We start from the raw sequence: 26,074 nt of genomic DNA, 5'->3' as shown, positions 1-26,074 counted from the left end.
CAGTAGTTGACAGTAAGCCTACAATTTGTATAATTTTGTCTGACAGATATATTAAAACAATTACAGAAAAAACATGGTCCATTTTGCCTTTATACATCACTACAATGGATTTGAAACAAAACAATCAAGATGTGATTGAACTGCAGACTTTGAGATTTATTTTAAGAGGTTCCAGAAAAATATGACATTTACTATTTAGGAGTTACAGCCATTTTAAGCAAAGTGCCTCCATTTTCAGGTGCTCAGTAGTATTTGGACAGTTGACTAAGAAGACAATCTTTAACTTGTAATTGAGAGGTTAACCTGGTTCTGCCCATTCCTTCGTTACTTCAAGACAAATTAAGCAGAAAAAAATCTGGGGCCTCATTCATAAAGTGTGTGTATGCATAGAGTTGGTTTTAGAGTGTGCGTAAGCTTAAATCCATGCCTACGCTCATATTTGTAAAAACTGCCTTTGACGTGGAAAAGTGCTTAGCGTCACGTCAAGGTCTGAGCAGACGTTCACACTTTTTCTTGTCAGTGTACTGCAGGTTTTTGGAAGCTGTTGTTGTGACTCAATGTTATAAATCAAAGGATTTGGATGATTGGACTTGTAAACTTATATAAGTTATTGACATTAATACGGAGTTGTTAACAATGCAGGAACTGAATCCATCCAGTTGCAGTCAAGTTCACGATCATTTGCGATTTATAAATTTCACATCTGAAAGAGAGGCATATGTGCGTTTTCTGTGCGTGCGCACATTCTACAAATCACACATACGTATATTTGAGAAATAATCATAAGATTAAATTTAGGATGGTTTCTGCACATTATTTTATAAATGAGGCTGCCAGACTTGAGATGAGGAATCAAGATGTCATTCGTAATCTGTTTGGGTGGTGCTACCAATGACGTCCAAGGAGATCCTACTGAAAGTGAGGAGGCCATCATTAAGCTGAAAAAACAACATACATCTATAAAGCCCCTTTCACACTGCACATTGGACCAGGAAAATTGCTGGAACATTGACGGGTGTGAAAGGGGCTTAAGAGAGATAGCAAAATCTTATGTGTGGCCAGGTCAACGGTTGGCTACATTCCTAAGAAGAAAGAATGCACTGGTGATCTCAACAACATCAAAAGGCTTGGAAAACCAAATAAGACAACTCAAGTGGATAAACTCAAAATCCTTAAATTTTTGAATAAAATAAAAAACATAAAAAATCATAACATCAAAATGCCTTCATGAATGTAAATACAGAGGTTTTACAACAGGAGAGCAAGATTAGACTTTACCAGAAAACATATATAAAAGCCTCCCATGTTCTGTAATAAGATTCTTTGGACTGATTAAACCAAACTGATTGGTACCAAACTGATGGGAAGGGAAAGGTATGGTGAAAGAAAGAAACATCTCACGATCCAAAGCACACCACATCAAGTGTCAAACATGGTAGTGGTAGTGCTATGGCATGAGCATGTATGGTTGCCAATGGAACGGGCTCACTGGTGTTTATTGATAATGTAACCCCTGAAAGAATTTACTTTTCTTCAACATTCTTCAATGGCTAAGTTAGTCACCTGATCTCAATCCAACAGAGCAGGCTTTTCAGTTATGAAGACAAGACTGAAGGCAGAAAGACCCACAAACAAGCAGTAACTAGAGGTGGCTGCAGTGAAGACTTGGAAAAGCATCTCCAGGGAAGAAACTCAGAATTTGGTTATGTCCACGGGCTCCAGACTACAGACAGTCATTGACTGCAAAGGATTTTCATCCAAGTATTACAATTGTGCTTATATTTTTACAATCATGTCACCTTGTCCAAATACTATTGGGCTCCTGAAATTGTAGGCACTTTGCTTAAGATGGTTGTAACTCCTAAATGGTAAATGTCATGAACCTCTTAAAATAAAGCTAAAAGTCTGTACTTCAATCACATCTTGATTTTTTTTTTTTCAAACTTTATTTCAAATCCATTGTAGTGGTGTATTAGGGCAAAAACACAAAAACTCAGTCCGCGTCCACATACTTCCAGACAGGACTGTATATCTTCCATTTGTATATTGTGAAATTAATCCAGATTGTTTCTCTATAACATGATAAGCATCATACTAAGTTGACCTCATAGATGGCAGTAGTTTAAAGTAGCAGTAATGATACTTTTGGAAAATATAACTCTGTATGAAGTGCTGTGAGTGAAGTGTCAAGAGGGAACACTCTCTGTGACCGATTCTGTTTTTCAGCATTTGCATTTATTAATTAATTAATTAATTTATTTATTTTTTTGTATGAGCAAAATAAATAGTTCTATTTTACGCAATTAGTTACATTAACATTTACATTTAAGACATTAATTTAGCAGAACTTTTTTATCTCAAGTGACTTAAAATTGAGGGCTTACAATTATTTACTAACATTGTTTATTTTTCTACTTTACAATTTATTTTAACATTCAATTCATGCTAGAAAATAATTGGTAAAGATAATGCCTACATGCCTACAGATTTGATTATTTTATGTGAGGGCCAATTCCTTCGAATGCACCAGCAATATCAAAACTATCAATACTTCAGGATCGACCCACCTGTCTCTTAAAATATAAATTTAATTTAAAATGTAAAGGTTTATTATGAATATTCCACAGATTAGTTTTAGCTGTCCACAACATTTATTTCTTTCCCATTAACAATTATACACTTGGGAATGTGAATTTCGTAAAGTCAGTTTTCATATACTTAATTTTTTAAAACATTAGATTTAGGAAAGACATCTTTCATGCCAAGACACAAAATAATCTAGTATAAGCACTATAGCTGTTCTTCATTAATGACACAATTGTGAGCAGTAGTCCAGTAAACCAGGGATATGCAATCCTGTTCCTGGATTACCAGTGTACTGCTGAGTTTACCTCCAATCTGTCACAACAGAATTGCCTGGATGTTTTTAGTTATTTAAGAACTATAGCAATAATAATAATAACCACAATATTTATCTAACAAGAACTGTACATACAACAAGAAATTAAGATGTTGAGCTTTTTTCATTAACAACACTATTCTTAATGTCTGGCAATCGGAAACAGCAGGAGATGTCTCCGTCAGCTTCTCCGATTAAGAAGAAATCTAAACCACCGACCACAGATGATATGGTGGATAAGATGGCGAATACTGTTGCACTCTTTGAGGACATTCTAAGATCCGAGTTGACGGCGATGCGGAACGAGTTCGCTTCTCACATGTCAGTTGTTCAATCGCTATGCTCCAAAATTGATCTTCTTACAGGGGAGATGAGAGAACAAAAGAAAGTTGTCGCGGATCACGATAGGCGAGTAGCAGCGCTCGAGCAACAGGTTGTTGATTTACAGGATCGCAATAGGTGCTGCAAACTGCATCTAGTTGGTTTGCCTGAAGGGTCCGAAAAGGACGACGCTATATGGGCTTTTTGAAAAGATCGCTACCGGCTTGGCTCTCGTCTCTGGCAGGCAAAGAGATTGAAGTGGAACGAGCGCATCGCGTGTACACCAGGCTCTCCTCAGATCGCGCTAAACCACGGATTTTCATCTTTAAATTGTTGCGTTACACGGACAGGAAGCTCGTTTTACGGGCCGCCAGACTTCACGCCCCGGTGAAAACATCCGACGGAGCAACGCTGTCTTATTTTTCACCGGCCACCGCAAAAAGAAGAAGTGCATTCGCGCCAGTAAGAAAGGAAATGAAAGAGGCAGTCATCAAGAATTTTCTTCTCTATCCTGCAACGCTGAAGCTCATTCTCAATCAGGGTGAACCTAAATTGCTATACTCCCCAGAAGAAGCAAGAGTGTTTTTCAGATCCCATTCATCCATCAACTCTCACTGCACTTCAGCTAGGCGCTTGCTATCTAATAGGAGAAGAGATGCTCTCAAGCGACCGTGTCTTTCACTGTTTACTCCTATATTTACTTCTGAACTTATAGTTACTAGATAGTTCAATTGAGCGTACAGTATCGCTTACTGATTATGATGGTATAATATATATGTTCTATTCCTTCTCTCTTGTTTTAATTAATTAATAAATTATTATTATTATTATTATTTTTATTATTATTTTAATTTTAATTTTAATTTATTATTCTATTTATTTATTTTTTATTTATTATATTTTTATTTATCTTATTTTTATTTTTATTTGTTTTTTTTTTGTTTTTTTAGTTTTTTTTGTTTTTTTACAGAGATACTATCTAGTCAAAATGTGACTTTGGGGCCAATGTTGGTGCTTCTGTAATGTGCAGGTTTTTGTTGATGCCACGGATCATATTAAGGGGTGCTGGCAGATAAAGGTTTGTTCTTGGTTTGGTCTGCCATAGTTCATGGAAATGTGTTAATATATTTTTGAAAACTAACGGGAAGGGTGGGGGGTGGGGTGATGGTAGACTCAACTGGTTTTGTTTTCAAATTTGTATTTTGACTTATTATGCAGTAATGCTTTTTGATACCTATGACTGACCTTAATATACTAAGTTGTAATATTAATGGCCTAAATGGCCCACACAAACGTACAGGTTTTCTGGATTTTTTGCGAAGGAGAAAGATTGATATAGTGTTAGTTCAAGAATCCCATTTGAAAGAGGAGGATGTACACAGGTGTAATAATAAGTTTTAGGAAGTAGACCATGCCACCTTTTAGCTTTAAGAATACACAATACGAAACACGAAAAGTTTGCTAATATTTCAGCAGTGAAATCCCAATCCGGGCTCATTGTGACAGATCCAAAAGACATTAATATTTCTTTTTTCTAACCTCTATACTACTTCTGCTGTTGGTGACACTGACTCTTTTGCATCTTTTCTGTCAAACCTTGATTTACCTAGGCTGTCAGATTCGGACTCTGATTACCTGGCTGAACCGATTACCCTTCAAGAGCTTGAGTCAGCAATTCAAACTATGAACAAGGGGAAATCCCCAGGTATAGATGGTATTCCTGTCGAATTGTATATTACTTTTTGGTCAGATTTAGGCCCCCTCATGTTAGATATGATACATTTTTCAGTTACTCAAGGTTCATTTCACCCATCTATTAATATAGCTGTGATTTCTCTCTTGTTAAAAAAAGATAAGGATCTGACTTCATGTTCTAGTTACCGGCCACTCTCTTTGATAGGGACTGATGTTAAATTATATGCTAAGGTACTATCTTGTCGTCTAGAGAAATATATGAACAGGCTAGTTCACCATGACCAAACAGGGTTCATTAAATCTCGCTCCACTTCAGATAACTTATGCAGGTTATATCATATTATTAATTCAACTAATAGTTCGTCCTCCCCTTGTGCAGTATTATCTCTAGATGCAATGAAAGCTTTCAACCAACTTGAATGTAACTATTTATGGGTGGTTCTACAGCATCTGGGTCAAGGATCAAGTTTCATAAACATGATAAAAGTTCTGTACGCTAATCCAGCAGCCTCTGTTCTCACAGGTTCTGTTTGCTCTAACCCATTCTTTATACATCGAGGTACTCGTCAGGGTTGCCCGCTTTCTCCTCAGTTATTTGCCTTATCCTTGGAACCCTTGGCTCAAGCGGTCCGACTATCTGAAACTATTTCTCCCATAAGTATAAGGAATACTCATCATCATATTTCTTTATTCGCTGATGATATCTTGTTGTTTCTGGAGAAGCCGTCACATTCTATTCCCCATGTTTTGAATTTATTTGACCATTTTGGATTTCTCTCTGGATTTAAAATTTATTGGAGTAAGTCATGTCTACTTCCCCTCAATTCTAAATCTGATCCCATTTCCCTTTCTGTATCTATTCCAGTGGTTCAAAACTTTAAGTACCTGGGGATAGATATTTTCCTTCCCTGCAAGAAATTATTTTTAAAACACTATAGTAGTATTCTAGGTAAAATATCCTCAAATTTACAAAATTTGTCTCGTCTTCCTACTTCTCTTCAGGCTCGTATATTGGTGATTAAAATGAATGTTCTCCCACATATTAATTTCTTCTCTTCTATGATTCCTCTAGCTCCACCAGTTGGTTACTGGAACAAACTTGATGCATGTGTTTCACGGTATATATGGGATGGGAAACGTCCTCGTATTAAACTGACTACTTTACAACGAAGTAGATTACATGAAGGTCTTTCTTTCCCTAATTTTAGATTGTATGCCCAAGCCTTTTCCCTCCACCCTTTATCAGTTTGGTTTGACCCCGATGCTTCTGTATCTCGGGGGTTCTGCTTAGGCAGTGTAAATCTAGGTTTGGTCCCATTGTAACCCATCTCCTTTCTACATGGATGTTGAAAGATGTTTACAACTAGTTGAAATTTGGCATAAGCATACGCCAATTTTTCACAATAATAATCTTTTGTCAGGCAACACTCCATTCCATTTTCCGCAATGGACTCATCACAAAGTAAATACTCTGGGAGATATTTATGGTGATAGTGGTTTACAATCCTTCCAGAATCTCAAAACTCAATATAATCTGCCAGGCACATCCTTTTTTATGTATTTACACATTAGATCGGCCCTACGGGCATATGGGGTGCCCTGGAACTCTCAACTGCCTACCTCCTCTGCTTCAGTCATGTATCTTTTTCTTCTTGAGCATTCTTACAAACCTTATCTATTACAACTGTTTGGGCTGGATCGTAATGTTTTATTTTCGGATCAGATATGGGGAATGTTTAAACTGTCTTCTAAAAACCCAAACCACCAAATGATTCATTGGAAATTGCTGCATAGGGTTTACTTGACTCCAATGAAACGTTATCATATGAAGCTGTCGTCTTCTCCTAAGTGTATTCTCTGTTCGCAAGGATCTTTAGGCACATTTTTGCATTTTTTTTTTTGGGAGTGCCCCTCTCTCTCCTTTTTTTGATTCAGCTCTCAAAGGACCTTTCTTATTTGTTGGGTACTGAGATATGTTTTTTGAGATATAAGATTTTTACTGTTAGCTGCTCTCACTGCAGCAAAAAAGTTGCTAATCAATCATTGGAATCCTCCTGGAACACAATGGACAGAAGAAACTGGGTGGTTTATTTGTTAGATATTATCTCAATGGAACTCTCAACTTCTCGTATGCATGGATCTAATGTGAAAAATGTTAATTTACAGCATTTATCTTTTAATGTCGTTTCATCTTTTCTAAAAATCTTTGTAAATATTATTTTATTGTATTTTATGTATTAATATTACTTAATTTATTTTTATTATTGTTTATTTTACTTTATGTATTTATTTATATTTTTTCTTCTCTACTCTTTAGTCTACCAGGGGATGGGATGGGTTGGGTAGGGTTCTACATTTGCTCAGTTGCTTTTTTGTTTTCTGCTGTTGTTCACAAAAGAAAATTCAATAAACAGTTGTTAAAAAAAAAATGAATTCATGATTTTATTTTAAATTATCAATCAGCATGATCTTTTTTGGTGAAGGAAGTTAGGGAAAACAGCACACCAGCATATCTAAAGCCCTCTCTTTTTTTCAGATTGGCAAGCTGTAATCTCACTGATCAGCACTGTGAAATTATGACTTCAATCCTACAATCTTCAAACTCCCCCCTGAGAGAGCTGGACCTGAGTAGCAATAGCCTGCTGGTTTCAGGAGTAAAGCTGATCTGTGCTGGACTGCAAAGTCCTAACTGTCAACTCAACATACTGAGGTTGGACTTTCACACTGATTCAATATGTTAATAATAAACATATGAAGCTGGGGTTTTGCTAACAAAGATGCAAAATAGTACAAAGCTACAAATTAAACAATGTTTAGGCTTTTTCAAGTTTGAAGGTGTTCAGATACAGAAACCGAATTGTAATTTAATGTAATGTAAAATTGCATTACATAGTCTTAACTGTATCAATTATATATATATATATATATATATATATATATATATATATATATATATATATATATATATATATATATGTATATATATATATATATATATATATAATATATATATTCTTGTTAAAACTACAAAAGTAATTCAGTCAACAACAGTGAGTGATTTTCTCTCTTTTGCTTTCCAAGATTAACATTAAGGACAGTCACTTTAAGAGACAATACATGTTTATTCACTTAAGACAGCAATTTTGCAGATAATTCTGTTTTTACAATATTTAGTTGTATTTGATCAGTGGTGCCTGTCAGTTTATTTGCATATGACATACATTTTCTGAAAAAAATAAAACAAGACATAGTGTCATAGAGACGATGAACACTATTAATAGAAATTATTATATTATGCAATCAAACTTGTAGCAATATTTGTTAGTTCTGTACGCTGTTTCAGGGTTAGCGTCATCTGAGGTCCTCTGAAGGGTTGGCATCATCTCTTCTCAGGTGTTCTGGATCCAGACTGGAGCTTGTGTATATCCTAGTTACCGTGTCAAAACAGAGAAACAAATAAAGACATAATTAGCATAGCTGCTGTTCTAACCAAGTAAAATTAATATGTTTAACCCAAGCTAAAGAATAATAATGGGCATTTGATCAGATACAACTAGGGATGGGTACCGAAACCCGGTATTAAACTGGCCCTGGGGCTAAATTATGAAAGACCGTAGTATCAGTAAGATCTGACGGTATCGGTTCTGCTTTCGGTACTGGATGGGAAAAAAATTAGTGTACTATGTATTTTTGCTTAATAATGTTTTCGAGCACATTTTATCTCACCAAACATTTCTAATAAGACGTCTGTCTGTAAGATCTGCGAGATCTGTCATGCGCTCCGCGGAGGCTGTCTGTCAGTCTCACACACACACACACAAACAACAAGAACGAGCGCGACACGCACACACAGTATGAAAAGTCCCGCTTAATAATAAAGAGAGACGATGGCGCAGAGATTTGCTTAATAATGTTATCGTGCACATTTTATCTTCCCACACATTTCTAATGTGCGATCATATTAAGACGTTTGTCTGTGAGATCTGCGAGATCTCTCACGCACGCCGCGGAGGCTGTCTGTCAGTCACACACACACACAAGAATAACCGCGGCGCACGCACACGCATAAGGGGCCGTTCACATATCAAGTCTTTTGCGCTCAAGTTCGTTATTTCAATTGTAGGCGCGCGGTATGCGCGCTCATAATGGAAGCGATCCAGACGCGACATGCACGCGGTGCGACAAGCTCGTTTTTTCCAGGCGCGTCCACACCGCATCGAGTTAAAAACATCAAAACTTTTCAGAATGCCGCAAAGCGCACTGCAGGTCATGTAACTTCCTCACCTTTTTCAGTAACAACGTTGAAAGCTCAGCCAAGAAGAAGGAACAGCTGATAATAGCTGTATGTGGATTTTTTTATTAATTTAGTAACAGTGCTACTGCAAGCAGTTTTTAGTGCTGCAAATCCATTTATCCATTGCTGAAATTTTTAATACAAAGAGTGAGGATGGCGGAGACAGCAAAACGTTCCAAAGTGTGGTTATACTTCACTAGAGTTGATGCAGATAATGCTGGTTGTCATAAGTGCAACACAACCTTTGCATGTAAGGGCGGAAACACAAGCAATATGTCAAAGCATATTTCAAAAGTGCATTATGTGCAGACAGAGAAATGCAAAGTTTGTTGACACAACACAAAGTAACACAACACAAAGTACCGAAAAGAATACCGTTAAAGTACCGGACCGTTAAGCAGTATCGGTAAGAGTAGTAATACCGTTAAAACCTTAACGATACCCATCCCTAGATACAAATGCAGTCACAAATTATGAGATGCATTATTAGAATGTTTGGCCAAAGATATATATAGTGTAGATATATTTTAAACCGAGAGTGTGTGTCTGAACCCCGAACATTATCAGGAAGGCAATTAGAGAGTTTGGGAGCCAAATGCAAAAAAGCTCTTCCACCTTTAGTGAACTTTTCTATCATAGGAACTACAAAAGTCCAGTGTTTTGTGACCTTAGGGAGCATGATGGATTGTAGTATCGTATAAAGCTAGTTAGGTACCCAGGAGCTAAACCATTTAGGGCCTTATAGGTAAGTAATAATAATTTGTAACTGATATAGAACTTAATAGGTAGCCAGTGCAGAGACTGTAAAATTGGGATAATATGATCATATTTTCTTGACCTGGTAAGGACTCTAGAAGCTGCATTTTGCACTACCTGTAGATTGTTTATTGAAGAAGCAGCTAGAAAACTAGCTTTTCTGCATCAGAAAGAGGTAACATGTTTCGTAGCTTGGCAATGTTTCTAAGATAGAAGAATACTGTTTTTTTGTAACATGGGAAATATGGTTCCTCTTCGGGAACTTGAGCTGCGTCGAGCCCTTTTGGGGAACGCCTGTGGCAAGAACAACTCTGAATATCGTGTGCAATCAGTTCAATGGAAGAGTGTGACGTCACGGACGGGGTGACGTGGTGACCAGGAAGCTATAAAGGCACGGGCCACGCAGCTGGCTTCAGCTTTGCGTCTTTCAGCAAGCGCTCTGTGTGTGCATGTTCATAAGTCTGTCTTGTAAGTCTTATTTACTGTTGTCTGTCCAGTACCAGTAGACTAAAATGCCAAAGTCTAGAGCAAAGACTAGACACATGAAGGGCGAATCCAAATCGCGCTATAAACTGTGTGTTCCTCCATGCCAGCGCTACATCACAGCTGGAGACACGATTTATGCGTGGTTTGCCTGGGGTCGAAGCACGCTGAGTTTGCTCTCGATGTCCGCATTGTGATCGATTGCCGATGCGGACGCTTCGATCCCGGAGGGCTCTCTTCGAGGAGGGAGCCTTCGCCAGCGTTCCCCGCGGTTCTGGCCCCGCTTCTGCCGAGGCAGAGCGGCTGCTGCACTCGTGGGGTTTGCAGGTGGATCTGGCAGAGGGAATGGAGACGGGCCAGTCCTTATCTCCTGCCTCATCTGCTAGATCCGGTGCCCAAACCCTGGGATCGGAAGCACGCTCGTCGGTTTCTTCCCCCCAGGGCGAGGGGTCGACACTCCACCTCTCTTCATCCGACGAGGTGGACGTGGAGACCCCTTTCACCCCAGTATGAGGAGCTGCTGGAGGTGGTAACTCGCGCTGTTGAGAAGTTAAAGATAGAATGGCCCCCAGAGAAAAAACATGAACCGCAGAGAAGTAAACTCGATGAGACAGCCACCTCCAGCCCGGAGCCTTCCCTTTTTTCCAGACCTCCATGAAGAAATAGCGAGGTCGTGGAAACACCCTTATTCAACCCGTCTCTTCGGCCCCGATTCTCAGTATTATGGAAATGTTACGGGGCTCGATGAGCGAGGGTACAGAGCGATGCCCCGGGTCGAACAGACGCTTGCGAGCTATCTGTCACCCGGTTCGGCGTCGTCTCTGAAGGCTCTGGCCTTGCCCACAAAACCGCTAAGAACGACATCAGCATTAATGGGCAAGGGCTATGTGGCAGCAGGTCAGGCGGGGGCGTGCCTTCACACTATGGCCGTCCTCCAAGCATATCAGGCCGACCTGCTGAGAGATGTAGACGAGGGAGAGGGGATCAAGTCTGACGATATTGCAGAACTTAGACGGACCGCTGATCTCTCCCTCGATTGGGCAGTCTATGGCAGCCTTGGTGGCCGCGGAGAGGCATTTATGGCTGAACCTGTCCCAAATAAAAGATCGCGACAGGTTCTACCTCCTGGACGCCCCGCTCCAAGCCTCGGGCCTGTTCCGTGACACAGTCAATACTGTCGTCGACAGGTTCCAGGAGGCACGCAAGCAGGTGGCGGCGTTCCAGAGTTTCCTCCCTCGTCGCTCTTGTGGGTTATCTGGACGGGATATACTCACACCACTATCTAGCTCCTCATACCGCGAGGCTCAAAAACAGAGCGTCGCCACTCGTGCTCCCCCATGTCGGGTCGGGTTGGGTCGCTCTGAGTCGGGGGCTCCTAGATTAAAATCTGATCTTCGTACTGTTATCGAAGCTAGGAAGTCTAAAGCAAAAAAGAGGTCCTGACGCCAGAATCCCAGTGACCTCGAGGGTAGCCCCTACTGGGGTAGAGCAGTGTCCACCTCATTATACAGTGCCCGTCTCTCCCCGGTGCCCTCTGGAGGCCGGTCTGCCAACCCTGCCAGTGTTTCAGGGTGCAGCGGTCTCCCGCGAGCGTCTCTCCCAGTTATTTCTGCCGTGAGCGTAGTGGAGCTGGGAAGCTCGCCTCCCCTTCGGGGGCCTCTTACACCAGAGATCAGTCTCGAGAAACTGATTCCCTTAGTACATTATCAGCGTGGAAACTACTGCCAAATGTATCTCAATGGGTCCTGCACACAGTAGAAAGAGGCTATTCTATTCAGTTCGGCCGTCCACTGCCGAGAGTCAATGGGGTTACACCGACAGTCGTCGGCCTCCAGCAGGCTCTGGTTATGGAACAAGAAGTGAATAACCTATTAAGGAAGGAGGCCATCGAGGTGGTCCCTCCTCTAGACAGGGAATCCGGGTTTCACAGCCGGTATTTCATAGTTCCAAAGAAGGATGTGGGGTTGCGTCCGATCTTAGACTTACGTCAATTAAACCTCTCAGTAATGTCACTGAAGTTCAAAATGCTCACTGTCATACAGGTTGTAGACCAAATCAGATCCGAGGACTGGTTTGTCACAATAGATCTCAAAGACGCATACTTCCACATATCCATCCTTCCACAACACAGGAAGTTTCTGAGGTTCGCTTTCGGGGGCAAATCTTATCAATATCGAGTACTTCCCTTCGGCCTTGCACGCTCACCCCACACGTTCACAAAATGTGTAGATGCGGCTCTGGTACCCCTCCGTATGCAGGGCATCCGCATTCTTAAACTATATCGATGATTGGTTGATTCTAGCTCAATCAGAGCAGATGGCGGTTCGACATCGAGGTGTCGTTCTCGCCCATATGGGGGAGCTGGGTTTGAGAATGAATGCCAAGAAGAGTGTACTTTCTCCAGTTCAGAGAACCACCTATCTAGGCGTAGTATGGGATTCGACCACGATGCAGGCACGTATGTCTCCTGCTGGAATCGAGTCGATCCTCACATCAGTCAAGAGAGTCAGAGAAGGCCAGTCACTCACTATCAAGCAGTTTCAGAGACTGTTAGGGCTCATGGCAGCTGCGTCCAACGTGATAACTTTTGGCCTCCTGCACATGAGGCCCCTACAGTGGTGGCTCAAGACCAAGGGGTTTTCCCCGAGGGGAAATCCTTTCCGAACTATTCAGGTCACGCGGCGATGCCTTCGTGCCTTAGACATATGGAAGAAACCTTGGTTCTTGAATCAGGGCCCGGTGTTGGGAGCTCTTGGTCGCCGTGTAACGCTAGCGACAGACGCATCCCTCACCGGTTGGGGTGCGGTCATGAGAGGCCACCCTGCCCGCGGTCTGTGGAGCGGTCGCCATCTGACATGGCACATCAATTGTCTAGAAATGCTAGCAGTATATCGAGCATTGAAATATTTCCTCCCAGACCTGAGAGGCTGTCATGTGTTAGTGCGCACCGACAACACAGCGGTAGTCTCTTATATCAATCACCAGGGGGGTTTGCGTTCACGCCTCTTGTACAAGCTGGTATACCAGATCCTCCTGTGGTCCCAGGGCAAACTCCTCTTTTTAAGAGCAGTATATATTCCTGGGAGATTGAATGTGGGAGCAGACATGCTGTCGAGAAAGGGGCCAAGGCCCGGGGAGTGGATGCTTCACCCCGAGGTGGTGAAGCAGATATGGCAGACATTTGGCAAAGCTCAGGTGGACCTCTTCGCGACTCGAGAGACATCGCAATGTTCCCTCTGGTTCTCTCTAGTTCACCCAGCTCCACTGGGACTAGATGCCATGGCACAGACTTGGCCGAGGCTTCGTCTGTACGCCTTTCCCCCCCATCGCTCTGCTCCCGGGAGTTCTGGTGAGAGTACACCGGGACGGGGTCCGTCTGTTGTTAGTAGCCCCATTCTGTCCGGGCCGAGTATGGTTCGCAGATCTGATTTCTCTCCTCTACGGCTCTCCATGGCAGATTCCGATCAGGACAGATCTACTCTCTCAGGCGCAGGGCAAAATAATTCACCCTCGCCCGGAGTTGTGGAAGCTGTGGGTGTGGCCCCTGAGGGGGCACATCTGTTAGCAGCTGGTCTCTCAACCGAGGTTGTTGAGACCCTACTCATGGTGCAGAGATCGACACCTTGACCCTGTTAACTGCCCAGTTGGTACAGTTCTGGAGTTTTTACAAGCTAGGCTCTCTGCGGGGTTAACCCACTCCACCTTAAAGGTGTACGTGGCGGCCATAGCTGCTTACCACGTCCCTTTCAATGATCAGTCACTGGGTAGACACCCCCTAGTTACACGTTTCCTCCGAGGTGCACTGAGGCTGAGACCTCCAGTACGGTCCCGTATTCCCCCGTGGGACTTGGTTGTGGTGTTAGAGGCTCTCTGCAAAGCTCCATTCGAGCCAATTCAAGACATCTCAGACAGACATCTGACACTTAAGACTGCCCTATTACTGGCTATTACTTCTCTAAAGAGAGTTTGAATTCTCCAGGCCCTCTCGGTGGCCCCTAACTATCTAGACTTTGCCCCTGGTATGGCCAAAGCATTCTTATACCCTCAAGCGGGTTATGTTCCTAAAGTTCCCTCTGTCACACCACAACCTGTCGTACTGCAGGCCTTCTGTCCTCCTCCCTTTCGGGAGCCAGACCAGGAAAAGCTAAACTGTATGTGTCCAGTGCGAGCATTGGACGCATACATCCACAGAGCTGCCCTGGGGAGAAAGTCTGACCAATTGCTTGTTTGCTACGGTCCTCCTAAAAAGGGTTCTCCTGACTCTAAGCAGACCCTTAGTCGTTGGATAGTCGAGGCTATCAACGTCTCCTATGAGTCCTCTGGTCTTTCCCTTCCTTTGGGAGCCAAGGCTCACTCTACGCGGAGTATGGCTGCCTCTAAGGCCTTTCTAACAGGTGTGTCCCTCTTGGACAATTGCAACGCTGCGGGGTGGTCCACGCCCTCTACATTCGCCAGATTTTACAATCTCGATATGCGAGCCGCTCCTGGCTCTTCTGTCCTCTCGCCTTAGCTGTGCTCTTCGGATACACACTGGGCAGGGGTTTGGTAGTCTGGCAGCGTTGGCACATCGTTCCCCAAAAGCGCTCGACGCAGCTCGAGTTCCCGAAGAGGAATGTCCCTAGGTTATGTATTTAACCCTAGTTCCTCGAGGGAACGAGACGCTGCGTCGCAGAGCCATACTCCCAGCACCCCTGCCGGCGCTTGCTTCCCTACTCGAAGCTGAAGCCAGCTGCGTGGCACGTGCCTTTATAGCTTCCTGGTCGCTACGTCACCCCGTCCGTGACGTCACGCTCTTCCAATGAACTGATTGCACACGATATTCAGAGTTGTTCTTGCCAAAGGCGTTCCCCAAAAGCGCTCGACGCAGCGTCTCGTTCCCTCGAGGAACTAGGGTTACATACGTAACCTAGGGACATTTTCAAAAGTCAAGTTGCTGTGAAGTCAAGTCACCTTTATGTATCCTGTTAGCCAGCAGCCCCCATTATGGGACTCACAGCTGAAAGTGTCCTACCTAACTTAAAATAATTTTAACATAAATGTTAACTTAAAAATTTTAACAGTTCCTTACTTAAGTGAGTTACACACATAATTTTGGTGTCTTTGAAAAAGAAGACCCTTTGGGCTGTACTTTAATTCAACCAGAGTTGATAATGCTCAAAAATATTAAAAGTTATAGACACTGAAGTGCCTTGAAATTATTTTTTTTTTCACAACACAGATTTTTTAAAATATATAAAAATACATTAAATCAGTCTGTAGCAATCTAAAAAAGTAATGGGTTGAAACTCAAATGTCTCATGAGTTTCTATTTCAAATCTGAAGGAGATATCATGAAAAATGAGATTCCTGTAACAATTTTTTGAGACTATGTCTAGTCCCCCCCATCCCCTAAAATCTAAAAAAATATTTACCAACTGTATTGAAGGGTTCTACAAACCATTTCAATCATTAAACACACCCCTGCAATTGTTTTTTAATTATAAAACAATAGACAGACACTTAAACATACAGTTATATAAGTGATTTATTTGAGCACTATAAAGATACAATAAGAAAAATTTGAGAAAGAAAATAAATAAGAAATATAAAAAAAGATTTAACTTTGTATACATATTACAGAACATTCTGAGATTGCTAAAAATGCAGCATTTACAATGAATTACAATGAAAATACGTGCTGATGGCCATTTATAGAGATGGCAATCATATAAATGCGCCATAAAGTTGTAACACCAATGAGCGGATGGTATTCAACCATCTGTTCCATATTAATGAATCCTGACTCTTTGACACATTCTACACTCAAAGACCAGAACGTGAGTTAAAGAAAAAACAAGGACTTTCATTTTACAACCCTCTTACAACATAACTCACCACCCTGGGCGCCAGCATGACGGCAACGTCCTGGCGTGGATGAGAGTTATAACACCTTGGAGACTATCCAGAGATGCGATATCGAACTTCAAAAGGGAAGACAAACACCCCCGCCTTTCGATCGCACATTCCAGCGAAAAAGACGCACACACATTCACAAACAGGCACAAGCGATTTTGCTAGCCCATGGACACTTCTTTTTAAAACTACCTCTAAATGTATTTTAATGTCTCCCTTTTTGTGCTCAAATGTATGTATGCGGCATAGTGGAATATATGAATGTTACTGCGTGTTTAATGCAAACTTTATATGCATTTAGTTAAGAATAACTCTGTATCTCTGCATACGTGATTGGTAAAATCATAGTTCTTGGTGTCTGTATAATCGTAAAAACACGACTGTAACGAATCTTGATAGCAAATTACAAAAAGATGCATTGTTTCAGAGGAACGATCTTGCTTAAGAAAAATGTTTAATTTTGTCATTGCCATAAATTAGACCAGTGGGCGGAGATCAGCAAACAAAGAAGATTTTTCCCGCCTCAGTTTGTTTACACTTCATTGGCTCATACTCAAAAATAGGTGTGAACCTAGGGTTACGTAAAAGCTTAGGGAAACCGGTATTCTTGGCATTCCGCCAGAGAGAAAAGGGGGTTCCCAGCTTTGCAACTGGACTTCAAGAAGTTCTCCGTTTATTCTTCTTTACTTTTCGTTTCATTTTAGTTTTTCTTTATTGTCTTCGGATATTTGACTTCGTTCAATTGTCTTCACGAGCCAAACGAACTTAAGTCTAATCATCTTTTGGCAAAGTTTACCTTCGCGTTAACCATCGAGCTCAAGCATCATCTGCTCTGGAAAGCACAGACGGACAATATGAGCACAGCTACGCACAAGAGCCAGATCAAAGCAAGTACTTTCTTTTATCGCAACTAAAATTGCTGTTTAAGGTTGTCTAGGCTATTCCATGTTTGTGAAATTATTCAATGACTTGGGGTCTCTTGCAAAGTTAACTGTTTGAAATTGTCACGCTGAGATTGGTTTTCACTTTCACTTTCTCTCCCTCTCTCTCTCTCTTTATCTCTCTCTCTCATTTATCTCATTATTATTCTTATTCGTTTACCTTGTTTAAATTGTATTTTCGTTTTGCTATATACTCATATTTACTCCGTGTGAATTGTAGTTATGTACACTTTAGTCTGTTTTTATTAAATCCTATAATTTGCTTGAATTTAATTGTGTTATTGCTCATTGAGATCGAAGTCCCTGAATCGTGTGATCTACGCTACGAGCTTTGTTTTATATGAATTAATTTCAGTAATCTTAGTAGTACAGACACAGAAAATATTGTTTTTTCCTGATCAGAATTTCTTGGAGTTTGTAAGAAGGGTATTTTTATTGAATTTTGATAAGGAAGTCTAGCTTCCAGTTCGCTGGACGAACAGATTGTCTAGATTAACTTAAATTAATTCTAGTAAAGGTTACCTTTAAATGATTAAATATTCCCTCTTTGGGTAATTTAATATTTATAAGCAATAAGCACGTTATATTCGTAGACTCGTGAATATTCACTTCATTTGAGTTAATTATTCCCCAGAAAGTGATTGTTGCTACAAAGTCAATAAATCACACTCTATTCATATAGATGGTGTTCACGTTGATAGCCTTTATTACACAGTGATAGCGAGCTCATTTGCACTCAAACAGGTGGTAATCATGCAGATACAGGCACATTCAACAAAATAAAAAATAAAAAAATAAAGAAAAAGGCGATCGCTAAGCTTTGCCTCCATCATTTGACAGGTGCGTAAAAGCGCGGTGTCACGAGCCGCCGCGAAAGAGCACTATACTTCAAATAAAAAATCTTCCACCTATGTTTTACTTTTTTTTTGGTGGATCATGTCATTCTGTTAATGACACTGTATGTTACAAAATCATGTTGTTGTTTTTTTACTACCAAGACGCAGTTTCTGAGCATGAGTTATTCCATAATGGACACAAACAATTCTGTCCCTGAAGAACCGAAATGTAAACAAAGAAATTATCATCCATATTACAACGTTATTGCCAGAGGTGGGTAGTAACGAGTTACATTTACTTCGTTACATTTACTTGAGTAAATTATTTGGAAAAAATCTGTACTTTTACTTCGTTACTGTGGGCGACGCTCCTCTCATTACATTATCTTAATGCAATACATGTTATAAATGCTTCAGTTAATTCCAAACACGCCGTCTACTTTTCTCTGGCCAATGAGCGATGCTCATTCTCGAATGATTCATTCTTTTGAGTCAACTCTGTTCAAAGGCTTGATCAAACCAGTGGGCAAACAAGTTAATAGGTTCATGAATCAGTTTGAATGATTCTTTCAGTTCCCTGCCGCGTGCGCTGAGCGTCTGAAGTGGTTCACTCAGAGTTGAATTTTCCAGCTCTTGCAGGGTATAATTTTGGACATGATTCCTATAACAAGAATATGATACATTTGACAAATAACTGATGGTTAGAAACGTTTCAAGCAAGAAGATTCAAACAGACATACTAAACATGAATATGAATCCTTAAGCTTTTAAGTAGCTATTAAAAAGACATACACAACAAGCGATGAAACATGAAAGTCAAATGTGTAGGTTACATATATAATATGGAGTCAAGAAATGGACTAGTATTCGTTTTATAAGTCTTTTTGAGTTAATTTTGGTTCAATTACATCTGTAAAAGATGGTCTTGCTGTGCATCTCTTTTACCATCAATCTTGATTACTTCCCCCAAATTTGACAATCTCTTCTCGGAATTGGAATTGTTCTTTTGTTCTAATGTTGAAAGCTGTTCAAACTGCTAGTTAGTGGACTTGCTTTCGACTTGTGGTTTTAGGAACTGATTTACAACATCCTGTTGCCTTTCTGTGGAATTCAGCCCCTCATGTTTCAACCATGCTCCCGATCAAATCTTTAACTTTGTGGTTGGGGTCTGATACCCTACATCTATTTAAGCACGTATTAGTGCCTTATTTTTACATGACCTTATTCTACATCCCTTATCCTAGCCAATACTTAACCCTAACAACTAGCTTACTAACTAGCAAATTATGAATTTATTGAGGGAAAAGCATAGTTAATATTGAATAATTGTTTATTTATATGTATTTATTTATTTGTATCTGTCCAACTCAGTTCATTGTTCAATGGCTGGGAGACCCGGCTCTGTGCACGTGAGCTGTACGGACAGATTACAACTTGCAGGTGCTGAATTATTCCCTTTTTAAGATTTTGAGGTATATTTGTTATTTCAAGCACAAGAAGATGATTAAGGGAAAAGTCATAGTTAATATTGAATAATTGTTTATATGTATTTATTTATATTTATTTGTCCAACTCAGTTCATTGTTCAACGGCTGTGAGACCCGGCTCTGTGCATGTGAGCTGTACGGTCAGATTACAACTTGCCTGTGCTGAATTATTCCCTTTTTAAGATTTTGATGTATATTTGTTATTTCAAGCACAAGAAGATCCCCCTGCTGGGGATTGTCGACGCACCCCTAGCTGCCCTGCCATTGAGGGTAGTGAGGACGGAGAAACGAAACGAGCTGCTTCTGGCCATAAAAAGGGGCCATCCACAACTACATCACTTCCCCATGCACATCCGGGGAAGAAAGGAACCAGAGCAAACCGCGGTTGTGAGCCGTGCTCTACACATAGAAACAATCGAACAACCATGAGCACTCAGGGCTGGGCGGTGCATTCACCTCCATCCTGATGCTCACAGCTGCCTGGGCAAGCACGGCTGTCAACTCTGGGTCCAATTCGGCAGTGGCGACAACACCCGAGGGGTGTAGCCCCGCCAAATCTTCATCCACAGAGGTCAATAGCCCATCCCCGATGCTGCAATCGACATCTGATCCCCAGCGGCAAACTGAATTACCCATTGGGACTGCCATAAGACAGCCCAGCAAAATCACCCAGCAGCTGCACAGGACAAACATAAACCAGAACGGGTAGTGACAGAGGGGTCTGCTCCTTTCCCTTTAGGAAAGGAGAGACGCGATTGCAGCGTTGCCATGGTCACACACGCAGTGCGTACATGAACCATTCATGAACGCACCTTCAGTGTGCTGAATGCCCAGACACGGAAGACAAGGCTCGTGGCCGTTGTCAGAGAACAGGAAACGACCGCATCCAGAAGGACGCGGACGAAACGGCGTCTTTAAAAAGACACGAATCGTCTGTGATATGCTCTTTTAGGAAATCTGCTCTCTTAGTTGAAGCGCCCAGTGGAATCGCTGACAGGGACACCGCTGTTTGCACCGTACAGCCAACCAGAACAGCTTCCTGAATGAAATTTTTAAATGTATTTAAAAATAATAAATATATTAGATTTTTTTATGTACTTCAATAATTTTTATTATTTTTGAAATGCGCACTCAATTAAGATGACGGTCATAGAGCGGCCTCAGTTGACTGGTAATTTTACACTAGGATGAATAAAAAATGTGTAAATTAGTAAAACTTTGAGTCATTAATAATAATAATTAATATATAATAATATTAATAATGCATGAAATAAACATTCAAGTAGAAATAAGAAACTGCATCTCTCATTCAAACTCCGCCCCGACCATCTCTTCAAGCTTGTCTGTCTTCTCCACATTGGATTATGGGAAATATTGCTTCAGCGAGTGTACATAAGTTGTAAACTAAAAACCAGAGTCAGAATCAGAATGAGCTTTATTGGCACGTATGTTTACACATACAAGGAATTTGTTTTCGTGATAGATGCTCCACAGTGCAACAGAATGACAGCGACAGAACAAAAAAACATAATAAAAAATAAAAAATGCAAAAAGTAGGTAAGGAATGACAATATAACAAATTGACAATTGTAGGCAGGTATATTACAAAAAGCAGTTATGTATATACAGGTATATATAAGGGCTGAACGATATATCGTTATCGTATCTATATCTAGATATGAACTTTCAAGATATTAATATCGAAAAAAGCAACAATATAGATGATATAGATTTTCCCTCTCCGCGCTCGCCCTGCATACAACTCTGGCAGTCACAACAAACATCAGTTTTATGAGTGCCCTTGACTGCACCGCTAAAGCCAGCGCGCAAACACTAGGGACGTGGGAACTATATTGTGAGGGGGGGGCGGCGTTTCCATGGTGACGCGTCATTGCTTGTCACGTGACACACTACAGCAGCAACAGCGCTGAATGAATGATGATCTGCTTTTATATAATTTTTCCTTTTTTATTCACATATTCACATTGAATATACACAAATGTGTTAGTTATGGCATGAAATATCTGATATTCCGATTGTCAAATACATGCAAGTGGAAGTATATTGTTGTTTAAACACCTTTATAACGATCACGTTAGTTGAGCTGTATGCGCGATGGGCGCCGCCGTTTGTGCCGCAGACGCAGTTCAGAGAATCGGATCTGTTGGATTTACAACCTCTATGTTTACAACACGTGAATTCATCCACTTCTCCCAAAATACTTAAAAGTAAGTGGCTGGTGAACTGGGAATATAATATGTAAACACTGAAGTTACTTACACAATGTGTATCTGAATTGAATAAAACGTGTCGAATTATAATGGAAAGGATTATTATTACCTCTTCCATAGACATCAGTGTGTATTTTATAAACTCTAAATGTATTGTTTTTTAGTACTTATGTGAATTTATTTGTTTGAAAACTAAAATAAACAGTATGTGGTCGAAAACACTGAAAAGTTGTGACCTCTTCATCTGGCGTGAATGACTTCAATGTAAAGACGCGTTTACGCGCGTCTGGAGGTCTCGCGGCGCAGTAGACGAGTTATGAGTTATGAAAAGGACAATTGCAAGCTGAGAGCGACCGGCTTTTGTGGTGGAAATTGGCAGTAATACCCCCACCTTGCGCAGCTGTACCTGAGTGTCCCTGGGACATCAGTGCGGTCGGAGCGTGTCTTCTCAACAGCTGGACATATAGTGAATTAAAAACGCTCTGCTCTGGACTCCGAAAATGTTGATCGACTTGTTTTCCTGTCCAATGAATTTGTAATGACCTTATTTTGTGCCTTTTTGCGCATTACAATATGCCTACCTAGTGACGGTTACGTTCAATAAAAAAACACACATGGCCTGTTCTCAAGTCCATTTAAAGTTTCATTTTTTGAACAGTTTTTTTAAATGGATTGAATCATTATTAAAAATAATCTTGGAGATTTTTGAATTGCCTAAATCATAAATGAAGCCTGCAGTGATGTTTTTCTTTTGTTATGGCAGCCGTCCCCTCTGCATATATATTTTTTCGAGAATGTTGCACTTCTTGTTGCCGTTTGTTATTCTTCATGAAAGTTCATGCCAATAAATAAGAAATATTGCTGACTTGTGCGTTTCCAGCGCTCTCTTTACGTTCGTCCGTTATTTGACGTTGAAAAAGGAAACCTTTTTTTTTTTTTTTTTTTGACATGGAAAATAGATTTTACAATCGATTCAATGAACACTTATGTCTTAAAAATCGAAAATGATTTTTTCACAAAAGTGACAGCACTAGTTCTGAGTGAGCCTGTCTCTGGCCGCCCCCCAGCCCCCCCTGTTCCAACGTCTATGCACACTGTACAGAGACAGCGGATAAATTAGAAAGAAAGAAATGTGTGCGGGAGATAATGCGGCCGGTGGCAGTGCATAATCTGACTTGGTGCCAAAACATAAATCATCTTCCATAATTTTGGTAGTATTTTGGATTCAGAAAAGACGATGTAAACCAGAGTGATGTGTTCTGCAGGTCGTGCTTAGCAAAAGAACACGTAGTCATATCGTATCGATATCGAGATATCTGGCATGAAAATCGAGATATGAAATTTTGTCCATATCGTTCAGCCCTAGTATATATTGTGCAAAATTTAATTGTACACTAAGTATGTGTGTTAGATAAATAAGTGTATGTGTATATAAATATAAAGTGTAGTGTGTTCCACATTTATTATCAATTGTTCATTAAAAGGATTGACTGAGGGAAGAAACTGTTCCTGTGTCTGGTTGTGCTGGTGCTCAGAGCTCTGTAGCGTCGACCAGATGGAAGCTGTTGATCCACTGGCAGACGGAGTTGGGCATGGAGAGCTGAGTTAGTTTGGGCAGGAGGAGGTTTGGGATGATAGTGTTAAAGGCCGAGCTGAAGTTCACAAACAGGATCCTCACATAAGTCCCCGGTCTTTCTAGGTGTTGCAGAACATAATGCAGTCCAATGTTTACTGCATTGTCCACAGACCTGTTTGATCTGTATGCTGAGGATCCAGTAAGGGTCCAGTAATGTCCTTCAGGTGGGCCAGCACCAGTTCTTCAAATGACTTCATGACTACAGACGTTAAAGCCACAGGCCTGTAGTCATTTAGTCCTGTAATTTTTGGATTCTTTGGGATGGGGATGATGGTGGAGCATTTGAAGCATGAAGGGACTTCACACAGCTCCAGTGATCTGTTGAAGATCTGTGTGAAGATGGGGGCCAGCTGGTCAACACAGGATTTCAGACAGGCTGGTGTAACACAATCTGGGCCTGGTGTTTTTTCCTTTTATGGAAGACCTGGCACACTGCATCCTCGCTTTTATGTATTGCAGGTGTGGGGGAGAGGGGGGATGCAGGAGGTTTGAATAGTGAGAGTGGTTGATTGGAGAGGTATTCAGGATGGGTTGCAGGAGTTAATGGTGTGAACGGTTGTGTGGAGAGTCATTCAGGTCAGGTGATGGGTGTTCTTTCAAACCTGCAGTAAAACTCGTTCAGATCGTCTGCCAGTCGTTGATTCCCCACATTGCTGGGGTGTGGTGTCTTGTAGTTGATTACCTCTTTCAGATATTTCCACACTGATGCTGAGTCGTTGAAAGTGAACGGAGTCCTTATTTTTCCAGAATAATTCCTCTTTGCCACTCTGATCTTCTTTTCCAGTGTGTATTTAGCCTGTTTATACAAGGCATTGCCCCCCTTCCTGTAAGCATCTTCTTTGGCCTGACGGAGCTGTCTGAATTTTGCAGTGAACCACGGTTTGTCATTGTTGTAAGTTAGATGAGTCCTGGTAGGAATACACATATCCTCAAAGAAACTGATATAAGATGTTACAGTCTCTGTGAACTCGTCCAGATCGGTGGCAGCAGCTTCAAAAACACTCCAATCAGTGAGGTCAAATCAAGATTGTAAATCCTGCTCTGCTTCATTAGTTCATCTTTTCACAGTCCTTAATACAGGTTTAGCTGATTTTAGTTTCTGCCTGTAGGTTGGTATAAGATGAACCAGACAGTGACCAGAACGTCCCAAAGCTGCTCGTGGGAACAGAGTGATATCCATCCTTTATTGTGGTGTAACAGTGATCCAATATATTACTGTCTCTTGTGGGACATGTAACATGCTGTCTGTATTTTGGCAGTTCACGGGAGAGATTGGCTTCATTAAAGTCCCTGAGAATGATTAAAACAGAGTCTGGATGTTGTTGTTCTGTCTCTGTGATCTGATCAGCGAGTTTCTGTAAAGCCAGGCTTATGTGGGCTGGCGGAGGAATGTAAACATTCACCAGAATGAACGAGTTAAACTCCTGCGGCAAATAGAACGACTTGCAGTTCACAAACAGCATTTCTAGATCAAGACACCACATCTTCTTTAACACAATTCCATCTGTACCCCAGCGTTCATTGATGTAAAAGCATGTCCCGGTGCTGCACGATTTCCCTGTTGATTCTGCGTCGCATTCCGCTCTACACAGCTGAAAGCTGGGCAGATGGAGCGCGCTGTCCGGTATGGCATCATTCAGCCATGTTTCCGTGAATCATAGAGCAGCAGAGTGCGAGAAATCCTTATTTGTCTGAGAGAGCAGAATGAGTTCATCCGTTTTGTTGGGTAGAGAGCGTAGATTTGCCAGATTGATGCTAGGCAACGGCGTTTGAAAACCGCGCTTCCTGAGTCTGATGAGCGCTTCCACTCGCTTTCCCTGTTGCTACGACCTGAAGCGTTTGTTCAGCGCCGGTGCTCCTCCGATAACAACGTTCAGTAAAACATTAAAACATCTGAATAATTGAAATCCGGCAAAATATCTTGTGGTGAGTTCTGCCGAATGTTCAGGTGTTCATCCCTGGTGAAACTGTTTGCAGGAATATAACTAAAGACAGGACAAACTAACAAAAACACAAAAATAACAAAAATAATCCTGTATCGGCGCCAGAGATTTGTGTCGAAAGGACTGTGTATAAAAAGTAATGAACAAATGTTGGGAATGTTGTCATTCATAAAGATCTAAACAAATGTATTGTTTATTTTTTCTTCACAGCCTTAGAAGTTGTACTGTATACATAAATTATGAATTCTAAAACGAAAAAGTATTTTTAACTTACACTGAAAAATACTTGGAGAACCATCCTCAAACTTAATCCTGGACTTGTCAAAACAATTATCTCTTTGTAAGATATGTTTTTCGATTTTAAAATATTTTAAATCTTAATATGTTTTCATTCTGTTAATTTTTTACTTAAACTTTTTCTTGAACTGTTTAGCATTAAATAATATTGGGATGTTTGTCAGACACCCAATTCAGGCCTTGCAGTCTATACTAAAGCGATGAAAATTTGAAGTTCAAAAACCCCTGATTTAGAGAACTAGGTGCTTATGGCACATCAAAGGGAGATGAAGAGAGGAGTGACATGGGCCCTTCATGCATATTGAAGAACAGCTGTGCTGCTGCATGCTGAATCATTTGTAAAGATTTGATTGCACATAGCCA

At 40.9% G+C, this 26,074-nt stretch overlaps 1 protein-coding gene across 2 annotated transcripts in view; it reads left to right on the top strand.

The window, feature by feature from the left end:
• The window catches only part of LOC127951837 (NACHT, LRR and PYD domains-containing protein 3), a 90,619-nt gene that overhangs the window by 6,456 nt on the left and 58,089 nt on the right, over positions 1–26,074 (top strand). For both annotated transcript variants that reach the window (XM_052549886.1, XM_052549885.1), the window contains exon 5: positions 7,452–7,625. In XM_052549886.1, the coding sequence (XP_052405846.1) occupies positions 7,452–7,625 (174 nt within the window). The remainder of the gene's footprint in view (positions 1–7,451; positions 7,626–26,074) is intronic.

This window comes from Carassius gibelio, chromosome B3, assembly GCF_023724105.1.
Source record: "Carassius gibelio isolate Cgi1373 ecotype wild population from Czech Republic chromosome B3, carGib1.2-hapl.c, whole genome shotgun sequence".
Taxonomy (NCBI): Eukaryota; Metazoa; Chordata; class Actinopteri; order Cypriniformes; family Cyprinidae; genus Carassius; species Carassius gibelio.
This window is presented reverse-complemented; position numbering and strand designations above follow the sequence as displayed.